Consider the following 17231-nt stretch of genomic DNA (forward strand, 5'->3'; position numbering starts at 1 on the left):
CACCCACATACAGGAAAATAATTTATTTTTGGAACACAATAACTATTCCCATAAATTATTACACCACAGACGCCATCATTTTCTTCCTTGTTGCGCAATCTGTGAAGTGGCAGAACTCCCGTCCCACGTTAACACAATGGTCCATCAGAGGAAGGTGAAGGTGCCGAGGAAGAGTTTTAAGCGCGGCGGACGTCACACTCGCCTGGTCCAGGCGCTAGTGCGAGTCGCAGGCCGCTAAACTCCTCCCAGTAGACACGAGTGCGACGGTCACACGAAACTCAAATTCTGAACCAAAAAAAAAAAAAAGTCCCTTAAAACGCGTACTGGAAATAAGACGACGACCAGCAGAACTTTCCTTCTTTCCTCTGAAGTGGAAAAAGTGTTATTGCTCCTTGGTCCCCACAACTCAAGATTAAATACATGTCTACACATATATCTGCATGTATAGCTGCAACATCATTGTTCCTTCAGACGTGAAAAAAAAAAAAAAAAAAAAGTGGTGATATGCCCAAAATCCGCTCGCGCAATTAATAAGAATATATAACAAAATGAATATAAATGCACAAAATAGCAGTTCCCAATACAACAACCCCGAGAGCCATTTTCTGGTCTGCTGCCCCCTTCTGGTCACCGGTCACGCCCCATTCTGCCACGCCCCCCTTTACGTCAGAAAATGGACCTTCAAGAGAACAGGCATGAAGAAACAACAAAACTCACCCAGAGTTATAATGACAGTCAACAGAACTAAAAAAAACTCAGGTCCCAACCAACTGGTTTCTCTAGATTTATATTTAGACTTTGGTCGTGTCGTTTCAGAGGTACTGGTCACACTTCCGGTGACCTTTTTGGCTGGTCAACCCCATTCATAAAACTCGACTGTCTACGGAACACAAATCGAGGCTGTAAGAACCGTTCCAACGCGTGTCTTCATTCGGAACAAAAAAGGAACGAGACGCGTTGTGAAGACAAAAGGTGGAAAAAGTGACTGAGAGAACATTGGCATTTTGTGTCCTGATTGGCCATCGGGGGTCACAGGGTCATCAGAGGGGTTAAGGCTGAACCTCACGTTCCACACGGGCCCCGCACGTTTGGTGGAACCTGGTGTTTATGATTGTGATGAGGAACAAATTTCACACAGAACACACGGTCAGGGTTCACAGAACTCCAGCATAATAAGGCTGACCTTTGACCTCCCTCACACATGGATGTTTCTGTTTCCTCATTCTTTATAATCGTAATAATTTTTTTTTTTAAGGTGGCATGAAGAAATTAAAGTGCGGTAATAAAAATAGCGCCCCCTTCAGTAACAGCACACGGTGCTGGCTAACCCGTCAGCCTGTGTTGCTGCGTATCCATGGAGACGAGTAGCGCTGGCCCCGCCCATTCCGTCAGCTGACGGCTGCACTGACGGTGGATGGTGGTGCTTAAAACCGAACCAAAGCCAGGCATCTCTGGAAGGAGGCGATCTGTCGGGGTCACGTGACCCATTTTCATATCCCCCTCAGCTGCAGAGGATCATGGGAGGAAGGTCCGTGAGTCAGTAAAAGATCTGCGAGTCAGGTGATGCGTATGGAGGCGGTCGTGCGGCGGGGTGGGAGTGGCCATAAAAGCACAGTGAGTGAGTGAGTGGGTGGGTGTGGCTATTGGGACGTGGCCTCCTGGCACTGCCCGGCATTCTGCTGCCCACTCGCTTGGCACGGTGGCTTCTGCTTCTCCCACTGGCACATGGCGTTGGCGTAGCCGACGATCACCTTATCCATCCAGGTGAGCGGCTGGGGGAAGAGGACCGCCCCCTCGAAGAAGCCCAGGTGGCCGCCGTGCAGGGTCAGAGCGAAGGTCACGTTCTCTTTCTTTTCTGGGTGGGGCGAGAGCGAGAGAGAGAGAGAGAGAGAGAGAGAGAGAGAGGTCAGGGTTTCACCTTCATCCACAGTGTTAACACCACAACAAATTCAAATGTTATTTATCACATACACAGTCATACACGGTATGATATGCGGTGAAATTCTTTAGCGACTGTACAGACCACAATATTGCAAATATTGCAAACATAACCAAATATTACACCAAATATTTATTGTGGTAGTAGCCTAGTGGGTAACACACTCGCCTATAAACCAGAAGACCCAGGTTCAAATCCCACTTACTACCATCGTGTCCCTGAGCAAGACACTTAACCCTGAGTGTCTCCAGGGGGGGACTGTCCCTGTAACTACTGATTGTAAGTCGCTCTGGATAAGGACGTCTGGTAAATGCTGTAAATGTAAATGTAAATATGTGTAACAGGTAGGGTGAAGGTGTGCAAATGAGTGAAAAAAAACTTAAGAAGTTTGTGCGAGGATTCTGCGGGGACTGAGGCCAGAAGTGATTGAAAGTGAAAGTGTGTTTGAGTTAATGAGTTTCATTGGGGAAACTAACGGATGATGCCGTGCAGAAAATAGATCCATCCCCTGGACTAAACCCGCCACAAATCCTCCGGAAGAGGAACATTCCCTGCCTGCTCATCTCTGTTCCTGGAATTCCAGCCTAAAGACGGGGCGGGGCCTCTATTGGGGCAGTGGTGGCCTAGCGATTAAGGAAGCGGCCCCGTAATCAGAAGGTTGCTCGTTCGAATCCCATTCTGCCAAGGTACCACTGAGGTGCCACTGAGCAAAGCACCGTCCCCACACACTGCTCCCCGGGCGTCTGTCATGGTGCCCACTGCTCACTCAGGGTGATGGTTAAATGCAGAGGACAAATTTCACTGTGTGCACCGTGTGCTGTGCTGCTGTGTATCACGTGTGACAATCACTTCACTTTCACTTTTTTCACTTTCACTAACGAAGTGTTCCTACCTGCCAGCGTGCTGGGAATGGTCAGCAGGGACTGGTGCACCAGGGGGTCGTCAGCAGAGTTCACCAGCAGCAGCGGAACGTTCACCTGCAGCACGCGGAGATAAAGCCGTGGGGTCAGATCGGAATGTTTCATCCGTGCTTTTCAGCTTCCGGACCATCTGCTCCACCATCAGAGCCAACTCACGTTGTGGATGTAGTGCACACAGCTCTCCTTCTCGTAGTACTCCTTCAGGGAACTGTAGCCGTGGAACTTCCTGGAAGGACAGAGAGGGGTGAGAGCAGAACGTTCACGAGTTGGGTTTTAAACGTACGGACGCCTCCCCGTGGTGGTGGAGCCCGCCTAGCGGGACGGACGGTTACCATGGTTACGCCACCAGGGTTTAGAACCAGAGACACGTTTACAGGAGAACCGAACCCCAGTACCGTGCATGCTGGTCTACGCTGGACTGTCCGAGGGGAACACGCAGGCGCTCCGTTCAGGTTCGACGCCCGGATGGAATGAACAGCAGCGCCGCCTTCCGATGGGGCAACATTTTGTGGTGGCCTAGCGGTTAAGGAAGCGGCCCCGTAATCAGAAGGTTGCTGGTTCAAATCCCGACCCGACAAGGTGCCACTGAGCAAAGCACCGTCCCCACACACTGCTCCCCGGGCGCCTGTCATGGCTGCCCGCTGCTCACCAAGGGTGATGGTTAAATACAGAGGACACGTTTCACTGTGTGCACCGTGTGCTGTGCTGCTGTGTATCACATGTGACAATCACTTCACTTTAACTTTACTTTCCCTGAATGCCTGTTAGTGGTTAGCATGCTAGGCTAGGCTAGCATCAAAACACAACGCGGTTTGCGAAACTATTTCATAACAGACATACAACAGTTATTTTCCACGTATCCATGCGCCGAGCAAAGAGAACGGGGAGTTTACAGCGCCACCTACAGGTTAAAACGGTGTTGGGGACGCTGGATTTTTGGAGAAAAGCGTTCTCGAAATGTCCAAGCAAACTATAATAAAGCAGCTGCTTCACCGGTCAGTTACCGGGCGGCCACGTTCCTTCAGTAAACACGCGAATTTACGGGCGGCTTCCAGGGTCGCGACCCCAGAGGACACGCCCCCTCACCTCATGATGCTGTCGTCGATCTGCATGAGTGAGGTGGCCGTGTAGAGGCGACTCAGGTCGGCGTCAAGCATCACACTGGTGTTGCCAAACAGGCTGGCCCTGTCACACACACACACACACACACACACACACACACACACACACGGCGTGTAACTTCATACAGAACGATAACAGATTTTGGACATGAGGGACGTGTAGAGGTCAGCACCTGTGTGACAGGATGATCTTCTTCATGTTGTCCGCCATCAGGAAGTTGTAGAACCTCCTGCACTGGTCCCACTGGAGGAAGGTCTCCTGAGCCCTGCAGGCACAGACACAAACAGCGGTGAGACCCGAGCGCCGGCGTCTCAGCGCCGATCAGCGCGCTGATCTGGAACGGCGGCTCTCACCTGAGGGCGCTGTAGCCCTGGCACACGCTGACGCAGCACAGCACGCGCTCCTGGTTGGCCCGGTTCTCCCCCAGATACTTGCAGACGATGTTGCCCCCCAGGCTGAAGCCGACCACGATGAGGCGTGTCTGGGGGAAGGCCTTCTTTATGTAGCCCACCATCGCGGCAAACTCCCACGTGCAGCCTGGCGTGGAAACAACAACAACGTCCAAACAACGTACAGGCAACGTCCAAACAACGTACGGGCAACGTCCAAACAACGTACGGGCAACGTCCAAACAACGTACGGGCAACGTCCAAACAACGTACGGCCAACGTCCAAACAACGTACGGCCAACGTCCAAACAACGTACGGCCAACGTCCAAACAACGTACGGCCAACGTCCAAACAACGTCCAAACAACGTACGGACCATCAGAGACGTTCTGACAGGACCCACCGTAGGTGAAGACTCGCGGCGAGGTCAACTCGATGTTGGGCAGCGCCCCCAGGTGATTGAGCACGGCGCACCTGTACCCCTGCTTCTGGGAATAATCCACGAACGTGCGGATGTAGTGCTTCTCGCTATGGTTACCGATTCCCGGGCAGATCACCATGGTGAAGTCCTCTGCACACAGAACACAACAGTGACAGCGCCCGCTTCTTCATCATCATCATCATCATCATCATCTGACTGGGCAGATTTGCATGAGGGCCATTAGGTGAGTTTCCAGTCCAACGTGTTCATCAGCTTCCACGCTTCAGGTAGGAGAATGGAGGATTCTGGGCACGGAAGGTCACGGCTCCCTGTCATTACAGTAATGGGTGCCGCGGCGCCAACCAGATTAGGTTGCGGCCATTAACATGCAACGCAATTTCATCCACGCAACCCCTCCCTCACCTCCAAAACACACACCCGCGGGGAGAAACTGCGGCGAACGTGTCGCACGAGCGGATACGTTACCTCCAGTCTGGTGGTCTGCGAGGGGCTCGAAGAGGTCAAAGGTCGCCGTGGCCCCGTCAGGCATGGGGAGGTACATCCTGAGCCCGTTGGGGTGAGGGGAGCTGACCCGGCCCAACTTGCCGTACAGGGCGGTCTGCAGGTGCCCGCTCTTACCCCACAGCAGCGGGGGGATGTACCTGTGGAGACAGGCCCCGCCCACACTCGGTCAGGCCGCTTTCTCGAATGCAAGTTGATTTAAAACCAAATTCCCGGAGAATCAGTCAGATCGCGGAGCGTATCGTAAAAAACGTAACCCGGAGCAACGGTCCCAAACAGGGTCAAAAGGTCACCCTGTTACATCACACACAAGTCTAGATTTCAATCGGTTATCAGTGATCGCTGGACGTTTCCGAAGCTTGGTTTACCAAGCTCCCCACGCCGGGGGTTGTCGAGTCAAGGTCGTCACGCGCAGGTCACATGACCGCCGGTCGCGGCGCATTACAGTAAATATGTAATAAATCTCCAGCCGGCTGTACACAGTGACAGCGGCGTCACCGGCGTCCTCCTCGCCTCTGTTACACAACACACAGGTGACATCCGCCAGGAAGCCGCCAGAAGGGCTCGGCGCTGATGTAACGTTTGAGTAACGAGATAACAGTGATGGCGTTTATTATTAACCTGACTCCGCCCCCCCCCCCCCCGGCCACGCGTCACACCCCTGGAGTCCAGCCTGGCCGAGCAAGGTCCACAGCCGATCCAGCGGGGAAACGGGCGTGGCCCTGGCTAGACGCGCTGGAACATTCCGGCCCAGTAAGACCTCTGGGGTCAAGGCAGTAGTGAACCTACCAGCCACCAGCCCCCCACCACCAAGTAACATGATGTTCAGCGTGAGGGCACCTACTCTTTGGTCAGTATGGGGCAGGACTTGAGCAGGAAGCGGTTGAGCGCCGTGTCCTGGTAGACGAGTTTGGGCGGCGCGGTGGGGCTCTTGAGGTTGAGGCAGCGCACGATGATGTAGAGCACCGCCGCCACCGCCGCCAGCTTCATCCCGTCGAACATGGCGGGCATCTCCGGGGAGACGGGGTACGCGTCCGACTCGTGGGCACTCATGGCTGCGGGCAGGAGGAAGGTTTCATATTTAATACACCGCGTTTTACCAGCACCTCACTGCTGGACCCGGCTCTGAGACTCTTTCATTAAAATGTCGTTCGAAATGTGAAGATTATTGTCATTTTATAACGTGTTTATAACCGCTGTTCGGAATATTCCGTGGTTGATAAGTTAGTTGTGTCCTGTTTTTTTACACCTGTCTGGTCGATTAAATATTCGTCGCTTCACCGACTTCTACGCGCAAAAATCTATAAAAACCGCCCGCCACAAATCATCCAATTCTTCGCATAAATAAAACTTTGCTTCAAGCAACACACTAGACTAGTTTTTTTATATATAGCATAACAGTAAAGTACTACATGCAGTGTTATCTTTAAAAATAAGAAACCGGGTAAAAACGACTCTGTAAAGTTGCCGACCCCTGACCCTCTTGACCCTCCTTCACCCGAATTTTGGAGGCGATTCCTTTTTACAGGCCGTTCCGAACTTCTACTTACAACCTGGTTACGATCCACCAGCGTGAAGCGCGAAGACGTGTAATTTCCCTCCCGATATTAACTTTTTTTTCTTTTTTCGCGACTACGTGTCATAATCAGCAACGGTCCGGTGGAAATCGGCTGTGAAAAGGGGGCAGACACCCGAGTCCTCCTCCTGCTGTTAAAATCCAACCCGCTTTGGGCTCAGGAAGGCTGAAAACACACACACACACACACACAAACACACACATCTCTGCCCGCTGGTGCCAGGCGGGGTCCCCCACCAGGCTTACAGAACCAACATGCAGCTACGCGGGAGGAGAGATTCCTCACCGGCTACCGACAGGCCCGCTTCCTCCTCCTCTGGCTCCTCCGCTCACAGTGATCCGGTCAGACCTGAGGCGAGAGGTCAAACCGTCAGTCGGTCCCTCGCTGACCAGACGTCCCCGAACGGAAACACGAAAATATGTGATTAATTTCCTCACTCTCACAATAACACCAAATAAATGTCACATATGCAGCACTCCAGATTCTTTTTAGTTTTAAGCTAGCTGCATATATTATATATCATTATTATCTATTTTAGTTTTATTTTTTAAAAGCCCAGTCTCGGCTGTGCTGATCTGTACCACCGAGGGTCCGTGTTCGGGTACCTGGAACTCACGCTTCGGACCAGGTCGGCCTACGGAAGCTCCGCCCCGGCGCGACACTCGCGCTCCATCTCGCCGCGGAACCTCAAACGACGGCGGCGAACACGGCGACGACGGCGACGTCGGGCTCGGCGTCCGCGCCACTCGCCACCCGCGGTTTGCCAGCGAATTCCTCGCCTTCCGCGCAACCGGACACCGCAGAGGGGCGGACTTCACTTCCTGCTGGAGACGCGGCCTCGTTCGGATGCGGCGGCTCCTATTGGCCGCGGCGCGCCACGTCACGACGTCGACGTGACGTCACGTCGTTATTTACCGAACGAGCCTCTGGAAGATAAACAAGTAATGGACGTCTTTCCGAAACGTTATAAAATAGAAACGGTGGTTATATAATGAAGTATTGTGAAACGTGTCCCCCGTATTTAAACCGTCACCGTTGGCGGGCAGCGTGTGGGGACGGGACCTTCATCAAGGGGACCCCGGTTTGGGACTCGAACCCGCGACCTTCCGATCATGGGGCCGTCACTGCCCTCTTCCCCTTCACTTAAACTGATCTGTAAACGTTGAAACGTTTAGAAAAGGTGGTGTAGATTAAAAAAATATATATTTCAAAAAATTCTTTCTTGCGTCGTCATTGTAAAAATCAGCTTTTGATTATTATAATTGTTTTCATCATTACGTTTCATTATTCACCTTGACATTTTTCTGATTATATGGACCCAACAGAGAAGTGCGACATTTTACAAATCAAATTTATCAAGCCGAAAAATAATAATAATAAAAAAAAATAATAATAATAATAGCACGACTGATCGGATTTGGTAATAATTGTCGCTGTTAATTACTAGTTGAGGTGCCGACTGTGCTGCGTGACGAGTGGCTGGGTGAGGCCGGATGAAGGGATGACTGGGAAGGGACCTAATCCTCCGGGCGGCTTTACTCGCTATTCGCCGCGGCGACTCGGACTCCGCAGACATGAAGCTCCGCGTTCCTCTGCCGCTGCTCCTGGTCTGCGTCGCGGCCGCGGCGAGGGGTGAGTTTCCGTCCACACGTCCACTTCCTTTTATCATCTACATCTGCGTTAACAAGTTTTACACATATACGTCTTTTATACGGATCTCGTGGTTTTATTTCACTCCGGAAAGCGTCGGGTCAGATTTGTTCTCTGCACGCCGCAGGACAGATGAATACGGCTGTGAAATATACTCGTTTTTTGGTGGTTTAATGTTGTGGAGGGGCAAGGGACCGTTATACATGCTAATGAGATCGCCGAGCCCCGCCCACCCGGTTCGGTAAGGAGATCAGTGGACCTCTGGGACCAGGCCGGTCCAGCTCGGGCGTCCGGACCGTTCTGTTCCGTTCCCACGGTCACGGCCAGCTTTTTCTAGGCAAGGGTTTCGTGAGCGGTGTTTTTTTGTTTTTAATGAGGGGTTCTTGTCTGGGCCCGACCCGCCGGCTCCTTTCGCCATGTGACGTGGCAGCAGAACAGACGCCTCATGGCTGCTCCGCCCTTATTAAATCAGCCCAGACGCCATACGTAGGGCCAGTCGCAAGGTCAAGGGGTCAAACCCTGCCAACAAAGTTTCTGACATGTTTTTTTAATTTAGCAGCCCGACGGTACGTGATTTTAACACCGTACTTACTCTCCTCGTCACAAAATTAGGGTTTTTTTCTGCACTTTCCCCACCTTTAACTTTTTTTTAAGCACAAGTCTTCTTCCTTCTTTTTAAATAGGAGACTACTGCGAGGTGAACAAGTGCCATAACGGCGGGACGTGTGTGACGGGGGTCGGTGACGACCCGTTTCTCTGCATCTGTGCCGACGGGTTCACCGGGGACACGTGCGACGCCACCGAGAACGGTGAGCCCACCACAAAACCAAGGCGAGCGAGCGGTCGCGGTTCAGGCGAATCTGACCTCTGACCTTCCTCCCGCAGGGCCATGCAGTCCGAACCCCTGCAGGAACGACGGCGCGTGTGAGGTCGTCACTCACACCAGGAGGGGAGACGTGTTCAGCGAGTACGTGTGCAAGTGCCAGCCGGGGTTCGAGGGCCCGCACTGCCAGATCAGTGAGTGTGTAGAAGCTCTTATAAAACCTGTTTACGGTGTGAACCCCACAAGATCTCGACATCTGCTGACGGAAAAGCGGAGACCAAAATAGATACAAATGTCTACCTCTGGTGTTATAAAGCTTCACCTGGGACAACTGGGACAGGTCTTCTTAGTTGAAGCACAGGACGAAGTGCAGGTTTCTGCTGAAGGGGCGTCAGCTGAAGTATTTCCATTTCCTGCTGCTCCAGCTCCGTGAACGTTTACTTTACTTTACTTTACTTTACTTTATTTGGCAGACGCTTTTATCCAAAGCGACTTACAATGGGAAGACACCAGCAATTCTCGTTCGATTTCTATAGAATATCAAGTATACAAACTAAGAGCCCTGATAAGGCTTAGACTTGTCATTGAAGAACATGCTCGGAGAGTGTTGGGTGCTAGACTAAGAAAAATTATAATGTATTTATACATCTTGTATTTGTTTGTTAAATGTGTATGCATGTGTATGTGTTAAATTTATCTGTAATATTTTTGGAATAAGAGGGTTTTCACCTTCTTCTTAAAAGTGGTGATAGTCTCGGCTAGTCGTGTGGAGGAGGGTAGGTTGTTCCACCAGCCAGGGACAACAACGGAGAACAACGGAGGAACGTGAACTTCGAGGAGCATGTTGTCTCCACGTAGCTTGTCGTGGCTCAGAGGAACATTTTATTAAAGGCTTCTCTCCATACTTTTATTACATGTTCATTTTATGCGACACGTTTGACGCTTGTTTGGGACTGTAGTGGCCTAGCGGGTAAAGAAACGGACCCAGAATCAGAAGGTTGCGGGTTCGAATCCCGACCCACCAAGGTGCCACTGAGGTCCCCTTGATGAAGGTGCCATCCCCACACACTGCTCCCCGGGCGCCTGTTCAGCAAGGGTGATGGTTAAATACAGAGGACACGTTTCACCGTGTCACCGTGTGCTGCGCTGTGGCGTACCTGTTGGGAGACCATGCTAGAAAAGTCCTTTGTTTGAAGTCTGCATGTTTAATTTGTGTGCATATGGCCATAAATAGCCGTTTCACACATTTATTACGTATGAATGAAAAGAATGTCAGTTGTTTGTTGCCATAACAACCGTCTGCAGTCTCAAAAAATCCACCAAAGAAGGAGAAAAGAGCCACTCACGCAGGCCCCGGTGTGTGGTGGGTCGGCAGTTGACCTCCGACCCGCGAAGCGCTCGTTTATACACCACGGCGAGGTTTATACACTTGGGGAATGTGGACCGGAGGCTGGCGGCCTCTCGGGAGGGATTTATCATCTTAGGTGCGGCGAGGCGTCTGACGCTCGTCTGCCGCTCGGATTAGCGCTTGCGTGTGTCTGCTGGGCTCTTCTAAAGCCCAGATAAATATAGGCAGCCCTCTGTTCCAGCCAAAACAGCCATCGCTGGAAGGGGCGGAGCCGCTGAGCGTTCTGGAAGTGACGCTTTCTGTTTTTAGACTTCTTCTCGGTGGAGGTCATTATCAGCTGAACATGCTGCTTCGCGCTGAATACGTCTCAGATGAGCTGCATGATCAAAAAGAGATGGCGACTAGGCCACCGGAACAGTTCTGAATTGGTTATGCAACTCTGTGAAAACGTGCACGTTAACACACTTTAATGGATGTGAGAGAAGACCTTCCTCTTTAGAACTTGTAACCTTCTTCTTGTCTGACTCCTGTATAGAAACTAGAACAGAGTGAATAAAAAGGTTGTATTCATAGTTGGGGGTCCTAGTGAACCAGAACTGACCACTTCATCCATGGTGACATGGAAGCACGTTGTAAGTCACTCTGGATCAGGGGCGTCTGGTAAATACCTTAAATGTAAAATGTAGAAAATCAGTTATTGTCACAAATTCACTGGGAAATAAATTGTCCAAAGTTGCCGTCCCATCAACTTTCCAAGCAGCGAAGTGAACGTCCGCGTACTAGCTGGATAATTCCAGATGTTGAGAAGTAGTCCACCGTCGTCGTTCGCTCAATTGGAACATGCTGACCCACAATGACCTGTGGCAGGACACGGTAGACCTGCCAGAAACACTCACTTGTCTCCGCCCCTCACGTCATGTCCAACATATTCTGAGGACGAGTGTCCCTCATCTGTCTCCGTAATCTCCTCTACATAACAGGGTAGATGAGTCACTTAAATTTACATTTCCAGCATTTACCAGACGCCCTTATCCAGAGCGACTTACAGTCAGTATTTACAGGGACAGTCCCCCCCTGGAGACACTCAGGTTAAGTGTCTTGCTCAGGGACACGATGGTGCTAAGTGGGGTTTGAACCTGGGTCTTCTGGTTCATAGGTGAGTGTGTTACCCACTAGGCATTGTATACACGTTGGGGAGATCTGTAAAACAAGCATGGAAACACACTGGGACGAGTTTTGTTTGACGTCTCCAAATCCCACTGAAATCCCTTCCAAATTCCGACGCCATGACACTCATCCTGCTGCCTTAACTGAGGTCATGGGACATAGTGGGTGGTGTTGATTCAACTCCTGCTTCTACTGTGAAGGTGCCAGGTTGCTGATCCCATATGGCAGCCGTCCTCGAAAGCATCAGTCTGTAATGTCAACGGTGGGATTATCTTAGCGGCGAGAGACGGAACAATAGCAACAAAATCCAGAAAAATGCGTTTCAAACAAGTTATAAATTAATTTGGTGTGATGGCGGCAAAGGTGGGACGTTTCTTGTATTTGGTCACAAGGTTTGCACGTGTCTTGGACGGGATTTTGTCTTTCAGCTCTCCGGGTCATCAATGTTTCGTGGCTGATGTTTGGAGACACGAACCTTCAGCTTCCTCCACAGATTTTCTGTGTGGATTAAGGTCTGGGGACGGACTAGGCCGCTCCAGGACCTTAATGTGCCTCTTCTCCGGCAGGTCTCCTCCTCCTCCGATCACGGCGACTTGAGTTGATGCCAAAGAGCTCGACTTTGGCCTCACCTGACCACAACACTTCCACCCGGTCCTCTTCTGAGCCACGCAGATGTTCAGTGGCGTACTGTGTTACTGACTGTGGTTCCAGCTGCCTTGAGATCATTTTAAATAAAAAATGAGCTGGTTCCACGCCGTTCTCATGATCATTGAAACTCTACAGGGTGAGATCTTGCGTGGAGCTCCAGACCGAGGTAGACTGGCAGTCATTTCATGGTTCTTCCGTTTATGAATAGTCGAACCAACTGTTTGGCCTTGTGTAGTTCCACAGTCTTCTCCCTGACGTCATCGTGTGGGGACGGTGCTTTGCTCAGTGGCACCTCGGATTGATCAGTGATCAAATACCTATTTAATTCATGAAAGTGCAAATTAATTTCTAACTTTTTAAAACTTATTTGGGCTTTTTGTGTTATTTTTCTGCCTCTCACTGTTCGAATCAACATGAAATGATAGACTGATCGATTCTTTGTGAGTGGGTGAAAATGGTCATGGGATGAAGTAATTATTTGCCCCGCTGTACGGGGCGGAGCGGTAAAATGTCCCCCGTGTTCGCTGTGCAGACGTGAACGACTGTATGGGGCAGCCGTGTAAGAACGGAGGAGTGTGCCGGGATCTGGACGGGGACTACGCCTGCCAGTGCCAGTCCCCCTACGTGGGCAAGCAGTGCCAGCTGCGTGAGTACCAGCTCCACCAGCTCCGCCTCACGTCTCCGCCCGCGAGTAACGTGTGTGTGTGTGCGTGTTCCAGGTTGCATCTCCCTCCTGGGCATGGAGGGCGGGGCGATAGACGAGTCTCAGATCTCGGCCTCCTCGGTGCACTTCGGAATCCTGGGCCTGCAGCGCTGGGGTCCTGAACTCGCCCGCCTCAATAACCAGGGCATCGTCAACGCCTGGAGCTCCGCCCCCCACGACAAGAACCCGTGGATCGAGGTGAGCTGACCTGCTCTACGGGGACCAGGCCCGGTACGGTCTGAAATCGGCGCGTGACGGTGGGGTTCGGTCCACAGATCGACCTGCAGAAGAAGATGCGACTGAGCGGCATCATCACCCAGGGCGCCAGTCGCATGGGAACCGCCGAGTTCGTCAAGGCCTTCAAGGTGGCGTCCAGCTTCGACGGGAAGAGCTACACCGTCTTCAGGGGCGAGGGCCAGAAGAAGGACAAGGTGCATCCACGGTTCACCTGACACTCAAATATCACGTCCGGACCATGTGACTGTGAGGGTGGGCGTGTCTGCTGAGCAGCAAGCAACGTTGCCGCTGAATTTAGCCAATTAAAACTTTTTTTTAAATTGACAAGTGAAAGTGAAGTGAAAGTGAAATGATTGTCACATGTGATACACAGCAGCACAGCACACAGTGCACACAGTGAAATTTGTCCTCTGCATTTAACCATCACCCTGAGTGAGCAGTGGGCGGCCATGACAGACGCCGGGGAGCAGTGTGTGGGGACGGTGCTTTGCTCAGTGGCACCTTGGCGGATCGGGATTCGAACCTTCTGATTACGGGGCAGCTTTCTTACCCGCTAGGCCACCACTGACCCTTTTTTTAAATTGACATGCCTAAAAATGACCTTCAAATGACTCGAAAGTGGCGTGATAGGAATATTTGTGGGAAACACAGTCTGTGAATTCGCCCGTGTGGTTTTATTAAACGAAGCGTCGGTAATAAACCGGCTCGGCGTGTTCGGTGTGTTAATGAGGGACGGCTGATGAGAACGCGGACGCATTTTTACAGGTTTTTGTCGGGAATGTAGACAACGACGGCACCAAGACCAACCTGTTTGACCCGCCCATCGTGGCCCAGTTCCTTCGCATCGTACCCGTGATCTGTCGCAAAGCCTGCACGCTGCGCATGGAGCTGATGGGTTGCGAGCTGAACGGTAACCATGGCAACGGACGCCCCTGCCCTCTCCTGCCCTTCTCGTGGCGTTGACGCCGCTGTCCGTCCCCTGTCCGCAGTGTACTCGAACACGGCCGGCTGCACGGAGACGCTCGGCATGAAGTCGCGGCTCATCTCGGACGAGAAGGTATCGGCGTCCAGCGCCCACCGCACCTGGGGCATCGACACGTTCACGTGGCTCCCGCACTACGCCCGCCTCGACCGGCAGGGCAAGACCAACGCCTGGTCAGCCGCCTCCAACAACCAGTCCGAGTGGCTGCAGGTGGGTTTGGAAGTCCCTGAGTGTCCCCAGGGGGGGACTGTCCCTGTCACTAGTGACTGTAAGTCACTCTGGATAAGGACGTCTGGTAAATACTGTAAATATAAATGTCTGTTTAACATGAAATACGTGAAGCAGCATTCATGCCATGTGACAGGTGGACCTGGACACTCCAAAACGCATAACGGGCATCATCACCCAGGGAGCAAAGGATTTTGGGGTCGTCCAGTTTGTGTCGGCCTTCAAAGTGGCGTACAGTGACGATGGGCAGGCGTGGAAGGTGGTGCAGGATGTGACCACCAATACAGACAAGGTAGGTCCCACCAGACCCACCGGTCTCCGGGGTCTTCGGCAACCGGTTGATGAAAGCCCCTCTTCCACCCAGATCTTCCAGGGGAACATCGACAACAACACACACAAGAAGAACATGTTCGACCCCCCCGTTCTACGCCCGCCTGGTGCGCTTCCTGCCGTGGGTGTGGAACGAGCGCATCACCGTGCGCATGGAGCTGCTCGGCTGCAACGAGTGAACACCCCACTGCACCGGAGGAGAGATTTGCTCCACACGCCCCGTCTAGATGGTCCAGCTTTTATCTCGTCGTGTTGATAATTTTCTTAATATACATGCTGTGCTCATTTTGTACTCAAACCGTACGGCTTCTAAAAGGTTCTTGCACTGGATCTGCTGGGCTTGTGCTGGTGCTGACCTGACCTAACGTCAAGCTGCAGATCCAGAATTCCACCGCAGGCTAATTGTGCTGGAAGGAACTGCCGAAATAGTTGTTTTATGGTCAGATGTGGCCTGTCTTGATTGTGTAATGTCATTACACTGTTCTGCACAGTGTGTGCGTGTGTGTTTTCAGTTCGGCAGTGTCCAGATGTCTGCGGTCCCTGTGGTGACCCCAGACTTTTAAGGCCATTGCCCCCCCCAACCCCAAGATCATCAATGGAGTCACATCAGGGGCTTCAAGCCTAAAAAACGCAATATTATAGAAAGTCCAGTCAAAAAACATCCAGTGACACATCTTACAAGAACACATTTATAGCTCCCATAATTCCACAACCACAACCGTCACATGACCAGCTAATTAGAAAGCGGCGCGCTCATATAATCATTTATAGGCTTAGAACGCACCGTTTTATACGTAACGTTGGGTGTGTGTGTGTGTGTACACACCAACGCTTCTCTGCTCTTTTTACCACTAATTCTACTATTTCTAATTTAGATGATTCAGTTGTCTGGGGATTGCAGAGATGTGTTTTTTTTATGTGTATTTGCATTTCTTATTATATATTGTAGACGTGTACTAATGATTTTTTTTTACATTTTTAATATGTATGTCCTACCTTAAGTAATCAATAAAGTGGTTACATGTTATAGGATAGTGTTCAATGTCAGTTTCTTTACCCTGATCACATCTGGTCGCAATGCAGCAGAAATCAGTTTATTACTTACTTTTAATGCACAACAAATCATCCACATGGCATGACATTTGACCCCTAAGGGGGAGCTTTTTTTGGATTAAAATGTAGTTTGTTTTTCTTTTGGTCATTTCCAGACCAGACAAAATGCATTCGTGTGTTTTTTTCTGACCTGGCGCCCTAATCAGCGCTGACGATTTTAACGGAGAAGATCCCACTGACTGCCGGATCGTGGCCCTCTACCGAGCCTGTTCAGCAGGGGGCGCTCCACCGAGCATCGGGAGATGCCGCCACAGCACTGCTGTCCACCACGGAGAACACAAGCCCTCGATTCACACCGCCGCATCCACTCCACCCACTCGGCAAACACATTATATAATTCCTGGGAGTCAAAGACGGCCTGTTCCAGTCACCTGAGCGGTCCCCACCTCTCCAGCACGTACGTGTGAATGAGTAGGCCAGCAGACTCCTCCAGCTGGATAACTGGGTCGTTTTATTAGGTTGCTGTGCTGAACGTCCCAACATATAAATGAATGAACACAAACGCTGATCAGAAGCTAATACAGTCAGATGAAACAAGACGCCTCGCATCTCGAGAAAGCAGAGAAGGAAGTCCGGCTCTCGGTAAAGTTGAGGAAGGCGCTGAGTCGGGGGCACCGCCCCCCTCCAGTGAAGAGACATGGACATTAAACATTAATGTTAAAAAGCTGGGTGGTCCCGGCCCCGAGGTCATGCCATGCCCTGCACAGCCATTGGTGAGATTTCAGCAACCACACAAGCAAAAGAAAGGATCTTCACTGTTGGACTTGAATGGATTTTTTGCCGAATTATATGCTGAATTAAAATGGAACAATGTTGCAGGACAAGCCATTCAGGTCCAACCGTCACGAGAAATGAATAAATAAATGGCATTTCACATTATTCTCTGGATGTAGCATGGTAACCATCATTCCAGCGCAGAATCAATGCACCAAGCTCTACAGATGCAGGCAGTAATAATCTAAATAGAAGCGCGATTCATTGTAGTTCCTCCTGATGAAGATGAGAATCAGAGAGGCTTCGTGTGCAATAAAAAGAAGCCCTGGATTTCACTCATGTGCAAAGAAGATGTGTATCCAATTAAAGGAGCACCTAGCCGAGCGTTTTCTAATAAT

At 51.1% G+C, this 17231-nt stretch overlaps 2 protein-coding genes across 4 annotated transcripts; one reads left to right on the forward strand and one right to left on the reverse strand.

Moving 5' to 3' along the window:
* Positions 1-8: 8 nt before the first annotated feature.
* Positions 9-7817, reverse strand: LOC114781709 (monoacylglycerol lipase ABHD2-A). Of its 3 annotated transcripts, none has more exons than XM_028968073.1 (11): positions 7507-7817; positions 7176-7238; positions 6158-6368; positions 5278-5453; positions 4774-4941; positions 4335-4518; positions 4154-4246; positions 3946-4044; positions 3016-3085; positions 2832-2916; positions 9-1855 (listed from the first exon to the last, which is right to left on the reverse strand). In XM_028968073.1, the coding sequence occupies exons 3-11, from the start codon at positions 6364-6366 to the stop codon at positions 1641-1643; spliced, it is 1299 nt and encodes a 432-aa protein (XP_028823906.1). In that variant the 5' UTR covers positions 6367-6368; positions 7176-7238; positions 7507-7817; the 3' UTR covers positions 9-1640. The 3 variants fall into 3 exon arrangements, with proteins under 3 accessions (XP_028823906.1, XP_028823905.1, XP_028823904.1); XM_028968072.1 differs by having other exon boundaries at positions 7496-7817; XM_028968071.1 differs by lacking the exons at positions 7176-7238; positions 7507-7817 and adding an exon at positions 6864-7169.
* Positions 7818-8337: 520 nt separating this feature from the next.
* LOC114781708 (lactadherin-like) lies at positions 8338-16038 on the forward strand. Its single transcript, XM_028968070.1, is given in 11 exon segments — positions 8338-8522; positions 9224-9349; positions 9426-9557; positions 13059-13172; positions 13246-13427; positions 13505-13660; positions 14232-14376; positions 14456-14658; positions 14813-14968; positions 15041-15091; positions 15093-16038. Coding segments are annotated over 11 exon segments (1416 nt in total). The 5' UTR covers positions 8338-8464; the 3' UTR covers positions 15186-16038.
* Positions 16039-17231: the final 1193 nt, after the last annotated feature.

Source organism: Denticeps clupeoides, unplaced genomic scaffold, assembly GCF_900700375.1.
Source record: "Denticeps clupeoides unplaced genomic scaffold, fDenClu1.1, whole genome shotgun sequence".
NCBI lineage: Eukaryota > Metazoa > Chordata > Actinopteri > Clupeiformes > Denticipitidae > Denticeps > Denticeps clupeoides.